General features: G+C 41.2%; 1 protein-coding gene across 1 annotated transcript in view; it reads right to left on the bottom strand.

Moving 5' to 3' along the window:
* Positions 1-12,756, bottom strand: part of LOC136675527 (pituitary adenylate cyclase-activating polypeptide type I receptor-like) — a 29,852-nt gene extending 17,096 nt beyond the window's left edge. The window contains exons 1-3 of the mRNA XM_066652096.1: positions 12,665-12,756; positions 5,980-6,135; positions 363-468 (exon numbers count right to left, since the gene is read on the bottom strand). Of these exons, the coding sequence (XP_066508193.1) occupies positions 363-468; positions 5,980-6,036 (163 nt within the window). The 5' untranslated portion in view covers positions 6,037-6,135; positions 12,665-12,756. The remainder of the gene's footprint in view (positions 1-362; positions 469-5,979; positions 6,136-12,664) is intronic.
* Between the last annotated feature and the right edge of the window lie 1,383 nt (positions 12,757-14,139).

The raw sequence follows: 14,139 nt of genomic DNA, 5'->3' as shown, positions 1-14,139 counted from the left end.
ACTCGGGGGAGGAAGAGTGTGTATCGCTAGTCGACATGATGCAGCATGTGCTGGAGCTTCTGAAAAAAATATATAGATTCCTTAGTCTCTCACAATGTTTTTGTAAACTTTATTCCCCCATCCTAGTTTTCTTCCCATTTTCCAGTATTAAAAATGGACACCACAGATTTCTGTTTGGGTCTGGACAGAACTTACTCCAGCTATAATCAGGTTTGGACTGAACTCTGTTGGTCTAAAATCAGGTCTGCACACAGAATGAATGAATGAATGAATGATGTTGGGTTTGGGCAGTTCAACCACAGAAATATTCAGACAGTTTTGCTCGGCTACACATTGTCTACGGATGAATATTACGGACTGACCGAACTCCTGGTCCTTTGTGGGGTCGTGCAGGGCGATCCTCTCCATGCATCTCTCCTGCTCTCGTTTAATGACGCAGTCGAAAATCTCGGAATGTGTGGGATGCATCTGGAACAGAGCACAGGACAATAAACAAAAACATCACAGCATGAAAAATCACACTGTTAAAAAAAAATAAATCTCTAGACTAATGTTGTGCAGGAGTGTTGGTCCCGGCTGAGATACACAGTAGTTGTGTGCAGTCGTTTAGACACTCCATGGTGTGGACATGTTAAAATAAAGAAAATTAATAAAATAAAAGCATTTTAAGTATAATAATAATTTTAAAAACGTAATTACATTAAAACATTTTGAGGGGACAAAATGTAAACATTATTTTCGCACAGGCCTCATTCCAGTCCAAATCACCGCATTAAAACATGAAAAACTGTGTTCTCTGTGGAGGATGTGTGCTTATTTTCACTAAATCCATCAGGAAATCAACTAAAACAGTCCTCTGACCAGTGTCACCCAAACCTTTGCAGCCAGCCCTGCTGCAGTTAAGTGTAATCACAGACATTTTTGCTTTACCACATGTCCATCAAGTGTGTTCGTTGATACTTTGTTTGAGGGGGAATCCTACAAATCGGACTTGTGTCGAGTCCATGGCTTTAAAGTCTTGTTCAAAGACGCAGTGTCCCCAGGCCTGCAGCCCTCCAGCACAGAGTCAACATATCAGCCCTGTCCCCTTCAGATCTGACCCATTAACTTCTAATAGCACATATGCTGTTTGTCTTGGCATTGAGCCTTCACCTGCTGAGCTCCAGCCTGCGGCGACTCAGTGACACTGTGATATTTAGCTCAAGATCAGAATGTGCCAAAATGTGATTTTGTTTAGAAAGTTCTTGGAAAATTCAATTTCTAGTTAGCAAACTAAATCTCAGCTCCTCATAATCCGCATCTTACCCATCATACCAGGTTTTACAGTTCATAAAACATCCCCACAACTCAACGTCTCCGACAGGTAAAGGTGGTTGCTTTTTTCTGACTAGTGAGTCAGGAGTGTCAACAGAGTTCAACCCAGAGTCATCTGATTTGGGCTATTTTATGGTTTTCCCTTCCCAAACTTCACACTTTTCTGGCTATTTCCTTTTCCCAGTATCAGCTTCTTGACTGCTCCACACAGCCGATAGTAAGTTACAACACAATATACAGGAACTCACAGCAGCAAACATGCAACAAAATGTTTATCTTATATATCTCCTGTTTAATAATACAGTAATCCCTCGCTACTTCGCGGTTCATCTTTCGCGGATTCGCTACTTCGCGGGTTTTTTCAAGGGGGCTTATGGCCACTATATCTCGGATATTGAGGGAAAATCTAGGAAAACCGTGAAAGATGAATAGCCAAAAATATTTTTTTGATTATTTACATGCAATAGACTAGGCCTCTAGGTGACAAAATATATCATTTACAAGTATTTCTTACGTACAGTACATGTATTGTTCATGTCCACATCCGAGTGAAATTTACTTACGCTAAATCACAGCCTAGGAATTAATCTATTAAAGAAACTGGTGGGATATCACATGTAGTTCCAGCTGAAAAACATTATAGAATGACTGTTTAATGCAAAGGGTGGGTTGTTAACAGTAACAGGGAGGGTTTTAAAATTTCCAAATACTCGTTAAATACATTTAAAAAAATAACTTTCCTCTACTTCGCGGAAATTTATTTTTCGCGGGTGGTCTTGGAACGCATCCGCCACGAAAAACAAGAGATTACTGTACTGTACAATTCGTTCATTCATTGTCTGTAACCACTTATGTAGTTCAGGGTCGCGGTGGATCAGGAGCCTACCCAGAATCACTGGGCGCAAGGTGGGAACACACCCTGAAGGAGGTGCTATTCCTTGGCAGGGTGACACACACTCACACATTCTCTCACACACTCACACCCATGGACACCTAACAGCGTGTGTTTTTGGACTGTGGGAGGAAACCCACGTGGACACAAGGAGAACACAGCAAACTCCTCACAGGTGGAGCGAGACTTAAACGCTCAACCCCAGATCCCTGGAGCCGTGTGACTGTGACACTACTTGCTGCACCGTACTGTATAATATTTAATGTAAATATGTAAATAATAAGGCGGCACGATGGCGCAGCAGGTAGTGTCGCAGTCACACAGCTCCAGGAACCTGGAGGTTGTGGGTTCGATTCCTGCTCCGGGTGACTGTCTGTGAGGAGTTGGTGTGTTCTCCCCGTGTCCGCGTGGGTTTCCTCCGGGTGCTCCGGTTTCCTCCCACAGTCCAAAAACACACGTTGCAGGTGGATTGGCGACTCGAAAGTGTCCGTAGGTGTGAGTGTGTGAGTGAATGTGTGTGTGTCTGTGTTGCCCTGTGAAGGACTGGCGTCCCCTCCAGGGTGTATTCCCGCCTTGCACCCGATGATTCCAGGTAGGCTCTGGACCCCCCGCGACCCTAAAATTGGATAAGCGGTTACAGATAATGGATGGATGGATGTAAATAATAAATGCAATGTAACGCAATCCCTTTCCTTCAGCTACAAAGCCTGATACTATACACAGAAACAAAACTAAAGCCTGTAAAGCCATGCAAATACTGTTTTGAAGTCACAGCATTTCAGGGATATATTAAAAGTAAATAAGGTTCTTATGTTACAATCCAAAGCTGCAAAGCTAATACTGAGTGTGGCATTTCGCATTAAAGAACCCTGCTGTGTCTTACGAAAGCAGGCAATCCAGAAGGACCTCCCCAGCAACGGGAGAAGTAACTGGATGCCCGATGATTGATGGCCATGCCACAGCACGACATTAGCTTAATCCAGAAGCTGCACATCTATTCATAGACTGAAACATTAAATTTCAATCCCATACAGAACGTTTCTCATGAGTTAAATATGCACATATTGCCTTGGATTACTCAACTGCAATCAGGTTTCCGGGAAAGCAAATAAGAGCGTGACTGATTGTCCGTGCATGTGAGTGTGGGCTTGTTTTCATACAGTCGCAGAATAAAATGTTCTCACTTTGAAGTCAAACCACAGGCAAATAGTGGTAATCTTCAATGTCAGAACCAACAAAATAGCAACTTATTTTAGACACAAAATACTTACATATGGAACAGAACAGCCTAAGAAGTATCCCAAGAAAATGTGGGACACTTAACCACCCTGCAAGGACTGGCAGAGCACCAAAACTGGCCTCACCAGATAGTCAGCTCTTAAACCTGTGATCTTTCAAAGTTTTACTTAAGATCTGAGTCCACAGGTACGTCCACCCACTCATAGCTGTGTCTCTGAAAGGACGTGGAGCTGTCAAGAAGCTGTTACCGACAAAAGGACATAGAAAAAAAAGAAGAAATTAAACAAAGGAGCTGCTGGTGGTCTCAGAACAATCGACTGGGTCAGAGGTCAACATCTCTGAATGTGTTTGGGATTGTTTGGATCATGAGAAACAGAACGTGAAAACAACTTGCTTTTAGAGAAACAGCAAACAAGTCTCCTGAGGAAAAAAACAAAAGCAAGTGGTCATAAAGTGAAAAGAAAGAACTCTCCACAATTTTTAATCCACTATATTACACAGCACAACAGACAGCAGCAGAAGGATGTTGTGCTATATCTCTATATCTCTCTCCTTCTATTCCTTCCTCCACCACTCTCCTCATTTCATTTCTCCACTCTCCATCCCACACTGATCTTAATGTCAGATTAAAGCTTTAGTCTCAGAGGCAGGGGACAGGGCAATGGGGTTTTAGTAGAGGAGATTGCTCTAAGACATATGTCCTCCACCCTCTTTACGAAACCATAGAAGAAAGACCTAGACGTGACAGATTTTACATGTTATCTTTGATATAAACAAAGCTGCTATTATAAACATTATTAGTAGTGTGTGTGTCCTGTAGAAAAGCTGTGTGTCCTGTAGGAAAGCGCATTTAACCAAATGTAAGCATCAATTTTATTTTGTTTGATTAATAATTCACTAATACCCCCCCACCCAAAAAAAAAAAATAAATAAACTAATAAATAAATTAATGAAACATCTGTGATATGATTTGATCAAAATACCAGAAGGATCAAAACCCACAGCAGCATTCTCCCTCTCTAAACAGCCCTGTGTAGAACATGGGGTTTCAGCACCTGTTCTTTTAGAGGATAATGAGCCATTTGCTGTTCACCTCGACCCAAATGCCCAGCAGTGAGGGGCGAGGAGCAGAAGCTCTGGATTTTAGCCACTTTCGCTCGGCTAAAACACACAGACTGAAACGACAAGAGTGCTGCACTTTTGCTTCCATTACTTCTCTGTAGAGAACAAGCTCAGAGAGAAGCTCAGTTTAACAGTTATGATCCAGCTCTTCTCATCTTCTGAAGCCAGGGCTAGTGGGCTTTGGGGTTGGAGGGGGGTGGGGTTCTCAACAGATGGGCTGTCAACAAAATCATCTCCTGCATGAGGATTCGCTGTTTCCCAACAGCCCCTGCTCCTCAGCTCTGTTTTTGCATATGGGCCCCCACACAACTGCCACCCAACCCATCCACATCGTATTTTAATATGTGAATCATGATCTCTCACACACAAACACACATGTGCACACACACACATGTGCACACACACACATCTTATATGGCCGAGAAATAAGAGCACTGAGCAAAAACAGAGAAATAGAGAATAGATAAGAAAGAGAACAGAGTAAAAATCCAGAGCTTCTGCTCCTCACTCTTCACTGCTGTGCGCTCGGGTCAGGGTTAACAGCAGCTCATTATCATTAAAAGAAGCAGGAGCTGTGGTGTTTGATCCATGTGGTATTTTGACCAAAGCAGGACAAAGATGCTTCATTAAGACCCAGGTCTAGGTTCACTTGTGGAAAAGAGGGAGATAATTAACCCTTAATTACCCGAGTATCTTCAAGTAGCTAATGAGAGGAAAATATTGAGAGTGTTATGTTTTTATGATTTATATGAGTTAAATATATTTACAATGTGTTCTGATTTTGTATGTAGAAATATAAACACAATAAAAAAGTTAACTATGTTTAGATATTATAAATGAAGACATTTATTTCTACTCAAAAGTGTCCGTAGGTGTGAGTGTGTGAATGAATGAGTGTGTGTGTATGTGTTGCCCTGTGAAGGACTGGCGCCCCCTCCAGGGTGTATTCCTGCCTTGCACCCAATGATTCCAGGTAGGCTCTGGACCCACCGCGACCCTGAACTGGATAAGCGCTTACAGATAATGGATGGATGGATGGACATTTGTTTCTTTATTACAAAGCCATACTTCACAAATAGATTTAAGATGTCTACATTCAATTTAGTGCTTCAGTTCCCGAAGGCTATTTCAAAAACCCCTCTTTTTTAAACAAATCATCTCTGTATTATCAAATTCACTACTTCTGTCATTTATCTCTAATCTACTCCAAACGTCTCTACATTTTTATAATATATCTCTAATATGTCCCTCTTCTGTCAATATCTCTGTTCTTCTCTAATTCTAATGTCTCTACACTGCCCTAAACTGTTTCTTCACATTGCTAATCTGTTTCCACACTTCTTTGTTTGTGGCTTTACACTTCACCAATGTGTTTAAAGTGCACAATGAATATGTCTTGTGTGTGCCCTCACCAGAGAGATGAAGTGGAGGACGAGGAGGGGGAGGAAGATGGCTGAAGGTCGCTTCATTCTGCCCACTGCTGTATGGAGTGATCAGGAACAGGGAACTGACTGGCCTCAAGAGTAGTGGTCAGGCCTCCGCACAGCAGTCATTCAGCCTAAAAAAACCTAGAAAAGACACAGAAGGTTTCAGTCTAATGAGGACATCTCTGACTGCGGCCTTTCAGCCAGAACAGTGGGGGCGCTGAAGCCACACAGCACTGATGACTTCACTCCTGTTACACCTAAAAGTATACGAAGTGTGTTTATCTGAAGGTGAAGATTATGTTGGTCATGGCTGAGTCCCATCTTTAACTTTACTGAACTCTTTTAAGCGTTTGTGCTATATTGTTTCAACAGAAATTCCAACGAAAAATAAAGTACAAAGGGTGGCCTCTGAAGTTTGTTCAGTGCTGTATACACATATTCCTCTTGTCCTTTGTAAAGTAATGAATGCTGAACTTTCCTTGACCTATGCCTGAAACATTCGTATTGCATTTACATATATGACCTTGTCCTTGACATTGTATTGTCACCTATATAACGCCCAGCATTCTATTAGTTCCATTCAAGTGTTTTATGATCAACGCTGTGAGGAAACGTGACAATGGTGGAACAGCTGGAATGAGAAGTCAGCAGAGAGAGTAGGAGAGCTGCAGGGAAAGTGTCTGTTTATGGGAATCTGTGAGAAAGAGGAGATTTAATGATCTGAGGAGGCTGTAAAGATCTCCTTCACTATCCAGTCCACAGCAAAACCAAGCAAAGCAGAGGATTTATTTGGCCTCCAGCTGTCACACATTCTTACTTATTCACATCATTTCCCACCAAAATAGGGGGATGTGAAAATGAATTGCAGTTATGCTCACAGAATGACTTGTTTACACACACACACACACACACACACACACACACACACACACACACACACACACACAGGTAGTAGATAAGATCCTTAGTAGATAAAGGAGAAATAAGCAAATCCAAATATTCATTCATTATCTGTAACCACTTTTCCAATTCAGGGTCGCGGTGGGTCCGGAGCCTATCCAGATTCACTGGCGCAAGGCAGGAACACACCCTGGAGGGGGCAACAGTCCTTCACACATTCACTCACACACACCTACATACCTATGTGTGTTTTTGGACCATAGGAGAACACACCAAACTCCTCACAGACAGTCACCCGGAGCGGGAATCGAACCCACAACCCCCAGGCCCCTGGAGCTGTGTGACTGTGACACTACTAAATGTGAATTAGTAAAAAGCAAAATACATTTCCAATTCATGTGCTACACGCACAAACACACAGCCTCCACACTCCTGCCCTTTGGTTCTAAATCCAATTACATCTAACTGGGGCGCTTTATCAAATAATGATGGGATACTCAGAGTGCGCCGTAGAATCAGCTGCACATCGCGCCTCTACAACACACACCACAGCAGATTTATCAAGACCTAGAGGAACAAAAAAAGATATGACCAAAGTGCTTTCACTGTTTTCCTCTATGCCCTTTCTCACTACTGACAGAAAACTGTGCTGCTGACAGACGGCACTCATTCTGTTGCTGAACTGGGTGCATATTAAAGGAACACTACATAGTTGTTGTTTTTTTACCTCAAAAACACAGCTCAAAATCATAGTGATGCTTTATTATTTGGTATTAGGAAGCATAGAGCCTCTGTCATTGTCACTCCAGGCTCAGCACTGCAGAAACTGCACTAAACTAAAACAGTGCTACATCCAACCCCTTCCCACGACCTAAAGCTGTTTGCCAGGTGTATGAAATCTCTTTGTTTCATCAGTTTCTACCTTAGATCATGCACTTTTCATGGATGAAGCTGACATCCTGTTTAACAAATTTTAATTTAATTTGGTTCCAGATTTAATCCTGCAACAGCCAAATTCAGTCAAATGCTGTTAACTAAAATGTTTGCTTGGAAGAGTAAACAAGGAAAATACAAATATTCTGTATGTAGAAAACAATGGGGGGGGGGGGGGGGCAAAGGGAGAGAGAGAGAGAGAGAGAGAGAGAGAGAGAGAGAGAATCAGCAGGTGATCAAATGTGGATAAGGAGTGTGCTGGTTTGAGCGAGGGGTTCAGTCAGAGGACGTCAGCAGTTCTCTGAGAGCAGCCGTCACTCAGAGAGGAGACATGTCTTTTTCTGGCCTCCTGATAATGATCTAAATGAGGAGCAACAGGACAGAGATGATACAAATGTGTTTTATATTCAAGCTCTGCCTGCTCTAAAATTGTCCCCTGCTTTAGAACATAAGGACAACGACTCTACATCAAATTTTCCATCTCTGACATAAGCCCAGATCTGCACATGTTCAGATAACGCAGCAAAATTAATTTGTTTTTACTGCAGTTGCAATACACAATATAGTAGCTATTTTCAGATGGCAAGAGCTGCAAATTTAGTCTACATCATCAATATTGTCTACACAAGTTTCAAGATGGGAAATTTAACCCAATAACACAAAGCAACCAGACCAATCAGAATCAGCAAAGCACATATAGTAAGTGCTGTGACATTCCAACCACAACCCTAAATAAAATAAATACATTTATAGAAAACATATAATTAAAGAAACATTATTGCAATGGTAATAAATGTTGCAATATTTTATCTGAGATATATCAGATAATAGCTTTATTCATATTTTGATAGAAACCAGGACCAGTTTCTCAACAGGAATTAGAGACAGGAAGTGCAGCAGTAGCATTAAATCACAAGGGCAGCAATATTTTATATACATTTAAATGTTCTATTATATTTTATATTGAATATTTAAATGCTTAAGTGGTTAATCTCACATTCACATCAACAAAAAATCTTATTGTGGATTGTATTCATTATATTATTATTATTATTATTATTATTATTAACTCCCAGGTTATGGTTTTTAACTTCGCCTTAAATCCAATCTATGCTAAAATGATTTGTGACATAACGGTTTGGGCCCCAAAAAAAATCTATCAAACTGGCATTCCAGCACCGCCAACCAGAGGTCTGTCTTCCACTTCACCTTAAATGAGCCATTCATTAAGAGGCTAAAGCTAGCGTCGCTTTCGAATTTTCCGTTCCACCTTAAATGAGAACCTGAGGCTGAAATTACGTTTCACGCTCCAGCTTCTAACTGGAGGTTGACGGAGTGCTCGGTGACAAAGAGACTATAGGAATGTTTGATTTAAAATCACATTTTTATTTCTAAAAGGTGATTTTGTTGAACTATTAAAATGCTTCAGTAACATGTCCTGTTACATACGACTCATTCTGATCCCATTTGAAGGGATTTATCACTATGTCTGTTACCTCTGGGATTTTAGCTCAAACATAATGACAGAATATGGCAAGAAATGTGGGCAAAATGGGGTTCCGTGTTGTTTCTTTGGTCTGTTTTATTGTTCTCATAATTTGAGCTGAGTCTGGGCTCTTGTGGTTTAGCGAGACTTGATTTATTAAAACAACGACCCAGGGACAGCATTTCCCCCTCAATTACTGATCATAAGTGCCCTCTACTGCTAAAACAATTACTCTAACTCAAACGGAAAGTAACAAATGTTATGTTTTTCTTCATATTTAATCAAGTTTAAGCACGTATTATCAGTAGTAACTGAGAGAAGCTTGGTGTTCCTAGGTCATGGGTTTAGTACATTAAACCATGTTATATTAGACTCCTGTTTTCCCCTCCCCATCCTACCTTAAACTGCACTGACTGCATTTTATTTATTTATTGAGGAATTATTACGACACCTTAAAACAATTTTATGAATATAAATATTGGGGTTAAGTAAACATCTCTTGCAATCTCTCTCATTCCCAATGCTCACAGTGCTGGCCTTTCTCTGAGGTAATAAATGAAGTAAAGAGTCTGCTGCAGTCCAATCAGAACCAGACAAGGTTTGACCAAACACAGTATGGCCACCGAACTCATTTTCATTACATCAAATATGCTAAACCTCACAGTTTATTTCCACTGACATGTATTAGATAAAGTGCAAGTGGAAGCATACCATAACTGAACTGTTTATTTATTTATTTATTTATCTATTTATTTTACACAGACACCAATACTGTAAAAAGGTCAATAAACTCTGGATATATAACTTTAATTTAACAATTTACAGCATCAAATTCAGTTAAACAGGGATATGCTCATTATATTTAAACAGTATGTTGATTCATTTTCATTTAAACACTGAGAATATCACTCAGAGAAAAACAATGTGTTGATCATGAGCACAGTATTATATAAAGGATAAATTATCAAATCCGATTGCCCTCTTCTGTGCAAACCAGCAGCCTTATGTTTGGATAGTGTAGGAAACTGTGTAACCTCTTCTTGGAAACTAGCAAGGTCAGTGACCATCTGAAGTTCCTTGTTCTTCTTGTTATTCACATCTGTTTTTGCTGATTCTTAGCGGCATTCACCACAGCCAATTCATCTTCTCCAACATTTAGCGAAACATAAACAGACACGCTAATGTCAAAACATGCTACAATTTCCGTGGCATGTTTCACCAGCTCGAATATTTAGCGAGCATTTCACAACTCTGTGCAAATATCCATGAGAATCAGGCTGTGACAAATGCCTCCGAAAATGTACATATTTGTTCCAAGCACATGTTTGGAATCATGGTTTTCAGTAACGTTAAACTAAACTAGCTCCAGATACTTGTAAATGAGTCCAATGCCGTTGTATTTCCAGTCCAAATGGCTTGGTATATATAGTGACAACTATCCCCTCAGATAAACAGCACTTAAATCTTGTCTCTTTAAGAGAGAGGAGCAACACAAGCTCTAATGTGCTTCAGATTAAAGAGAATCAACTAGTGTTCCTTAAACAGTTCGATAGTGTAAATGCATTTAGTAACAGGTGTTTGTAATAGCCATGTTTAAAACGCTTAATTCTATTACCTTCTGTAAGAGCTTCATCCTGATCAGGGTCGCAGTGGCTTAGGAGCCTGCTCAGAATGTAATTTCACACACTCACCCAGTAACACAAACACTCACGCCTGTGGACAATTTCACACGCTCACTCAAACAAAAGAGCAGAACATAAGCCTAATGTCTGCATGATTAATGCTGAGCATCGGCTAGGGGTACATAAAGCTTCCAAACATTGGGTTGTTGAGCAGCGGAATTGTGGGAATGATTGATGGAGCGAGTGTGGCTTTGGTGTTTCCGAGCTAGAATAATCATCCACTGTCTGTCCCTGAACTCATTCAAGTTTGTGTGGAATACCTTCATATCCTTACAGCAGTGTTCCAGCATCAGGTGGAAACCAAGGAAGAGCAGAAGCACTGACTGCAGCAAAGCAGGACCAGCTGACCATTAAATACCCTGGATTTCAGGAGAAATGTTGGATGAGGTGCCTACTGTAGCTTTAAATGTATGCAATTGTGATTAGCAGTTTTTGAAATGCTGCAAATTCTTACAAAATAGAGGACATTTCCACAGAGATAAAGATTCCTATCTCTGAATTTAGTTGCTGTAGCATGAGGCTGCTGTGGTGACTCACTGTTGCATCAATGTACCATCGCAACGTCTAATCGGGGAACACGGTCCAGCCACTGATGATGATTATGACGAAGATGGTGTTATTGATTAAATCCGATAATGAATTTCGCTCCTTTTCTATTCATGTATCCTCTGATTAGTTTGGTTCTGGTCAGCTGAAAGCTCAAAGGGCTCCTTAACCCTGGACTGAAGAAAGAAGCCTATTCCAGCATGATCCTGTAAACCCTCGGTTCAGATTCAGTATTATTGTCTGTGGCAAATTCACACAACAACTCTGACTCTTTTCCCTGAAGAACAGCATACGATTTTGATCAATGGCACTTTCTCAGCCCTGGCTTATGCTGCCATATTGCGTTCAATCAGCTATAATCCCGTCTGCTGTAGGCAGAGGACACACAGAGCTACACCATGTGTAGGATGTGAAAAAATACAAACAACAACAACAACAAAATCCATTCAGCACATGTCAGTAGGATGCAGTACAATTACACTTCAATGCAAAACGACATGTAGTAAACATATAGAGGCTCAGGGCCTTTGCCATTGAGACATATAGAGATGCATTTATATATTGTAGGCATTTATAGAGTGAAGGCAAATATAGCAAGTCTGCATCTATAAGAGATTATATGCTTGTATAGTAAATGAATACTTATAAGGCATATATAGGTATATGTAGACATGTACGCACATGAGCCTATAAACTGAGCACATATATAATCCATGTAGAGAGAGAGAGAGAGAGAGAGAGAGAGACTTGTATTCAGTGCCTGCACATACATCATATACATGCAGCATGTGCCCACTGCAGCTCCACTACTGTAAATGCATATGATGCACAGTGATACCCTGTCAATACACAGCTCGCGCTCCAGCAGACGGACTCAATCCCAACAGACGAGTCTCGCGCTTATCAATTATTAAAAGCAGCCATTATTAACCCTTAATGAACCATCCTGCCCAACCTCAGAGGGCTCTTCTTCTTTCTATCCTTTGCGAATGCAGATGCACACACTGCAGTCGTCCTTATGGTCACTGACACGCCGAGCGCGTGCATCACTCACATGCCGGTACGCGCAAAAACAAAGCTTTAAAAGGGGATACAGATAAAGGGGACAAATCCGTGCACTCACCATTGTCCGAGTTTCGCGCGCTGCTGTAATCCGCGATGTAGGTCCGCGTTTTCTCCGGGACGCGCACACGGTGTGGAAACGTCTGCAACGCGCAGCGCGCGCAAGAACGTGGGAGGAGGAGGAGAGAGAGAGAGAGAGAGAGAGAGAGAGAGAGAGTAGGTAAAGCAAGTGTGAGAGATAGAGAGAGTAGGAGCCCCAGAGGAATGAAGAGAATATATACAGAAAATAAATAAATAATAAATAAATAAATATATATTTAACGCGTCTAGTGTTTACACTTTACCTTCCTCCAATCCGCCAATCAGAACACACCGCAGCGAGTGACGCAATTCACTGCTGCCTCAAGTAGAAGTAAAATTTACAAGTAAATTACTTGTCCAAAAGTATGTAGACATCCCCATAATGAGCGACTTAAGCTAATTTAAGGTGCAATAGGTTTGAACCTGCTTAGAATTAAATGGTACGATACGGAGCAGTTGCATATGATTAAAATAATCACACCCCGTGTTAAGTATGGGCTTTGATGTGTTCTCCCCGTGTCTGTGTGGGTTTCCTCCAGATGCTTTGGTGTCCTTCCACAGTCCAAATGCACATGCTAGTAAGTGGATTTGCTGTGTGAAACTGTCCAGACGTGTGAGTGGAGTATGATATTTATATATATATATATAGAAGAGAGACAACAAAAGAGGGGGAGAGAGAATAATGAGAAATAGAATGAGATTTAGCAAGCATGAAAGAAAGAGATGGAGTGACAGAGAAAAAGGGAAGTACTGAAGAGAGGAAAGAATGAGAGATAGAGAGGGAGAAAGAGCTTGGGGCAAGAAATTGAGAGAAAGACTGAGTGAGAGAGAGAGTGTTGGGGGGGGGGGGGGAGAAATTGAAAGGAAGAGAGAAAGAGTGTAAATGATCAATCACTGCTGTTCTGTGTACAATACATAATACATAAAACTAATAGCTTTACTACAGCCTCTCGGCCCAGAGGCCATTAAACACAGTGAGAGATGAGCTGCGTCCACAGCTTTTTCCTCTGCTCCAGCTTTCCTCAACACATTGAGAAAGCACAGCCTTTATCCTCTGGAGCTCCAGAGCGGCTGAGCACACAGAGGGGCGGCAAATGCCCAAAAATACTTGGACACACGGAACACTAGCAACAAGCGGAAGGCCTGCGGAGAGAAAGGGCCTGTCACTGTTCCCACACTTATTTACATTTCATTATAACGGCTCCCTATTTCTACAGCTTAGTGCATCAAGACCATGTTCATAATGTGGAAAATGATGGACTGCAATTGAATTCTGGGCCCAAACAAAATCAAATTATAAGACAGTTCCACCTTAAAAAATCAAATTTGGTACCTGTCCACCTTTAAGAGTGTAGAAGTAACTTCCTGGCACGAGTTCACCTTAAATGGTGCAGCAGTAACAATCCAACACCATTCCACTTTAAAGGATGCAGCAGCTGCATTCTGGCACTATTC

This window comes from Hoplias malabaricus, chromosome X1 (genome assembly GCF_029633855.1).
Source record: "Hoplias malabaricus isolate fHopMal1 chromosome X1, fHopMal1.hap1, whole genome shotgun sequence".
Taxonomy (NCBI): domain Eukaryota; kingdom Metazoa; phylum Chordata; class Actinopteri; order Characiformes; family Erythrinidae; genus Hoplias; species Hoplias malabaricus.
The sequence above is the reverse complement of the archived record's forward strand: the minus strand, read 5'-3'. Positions and strand labels throughout refer to the sequence as shown.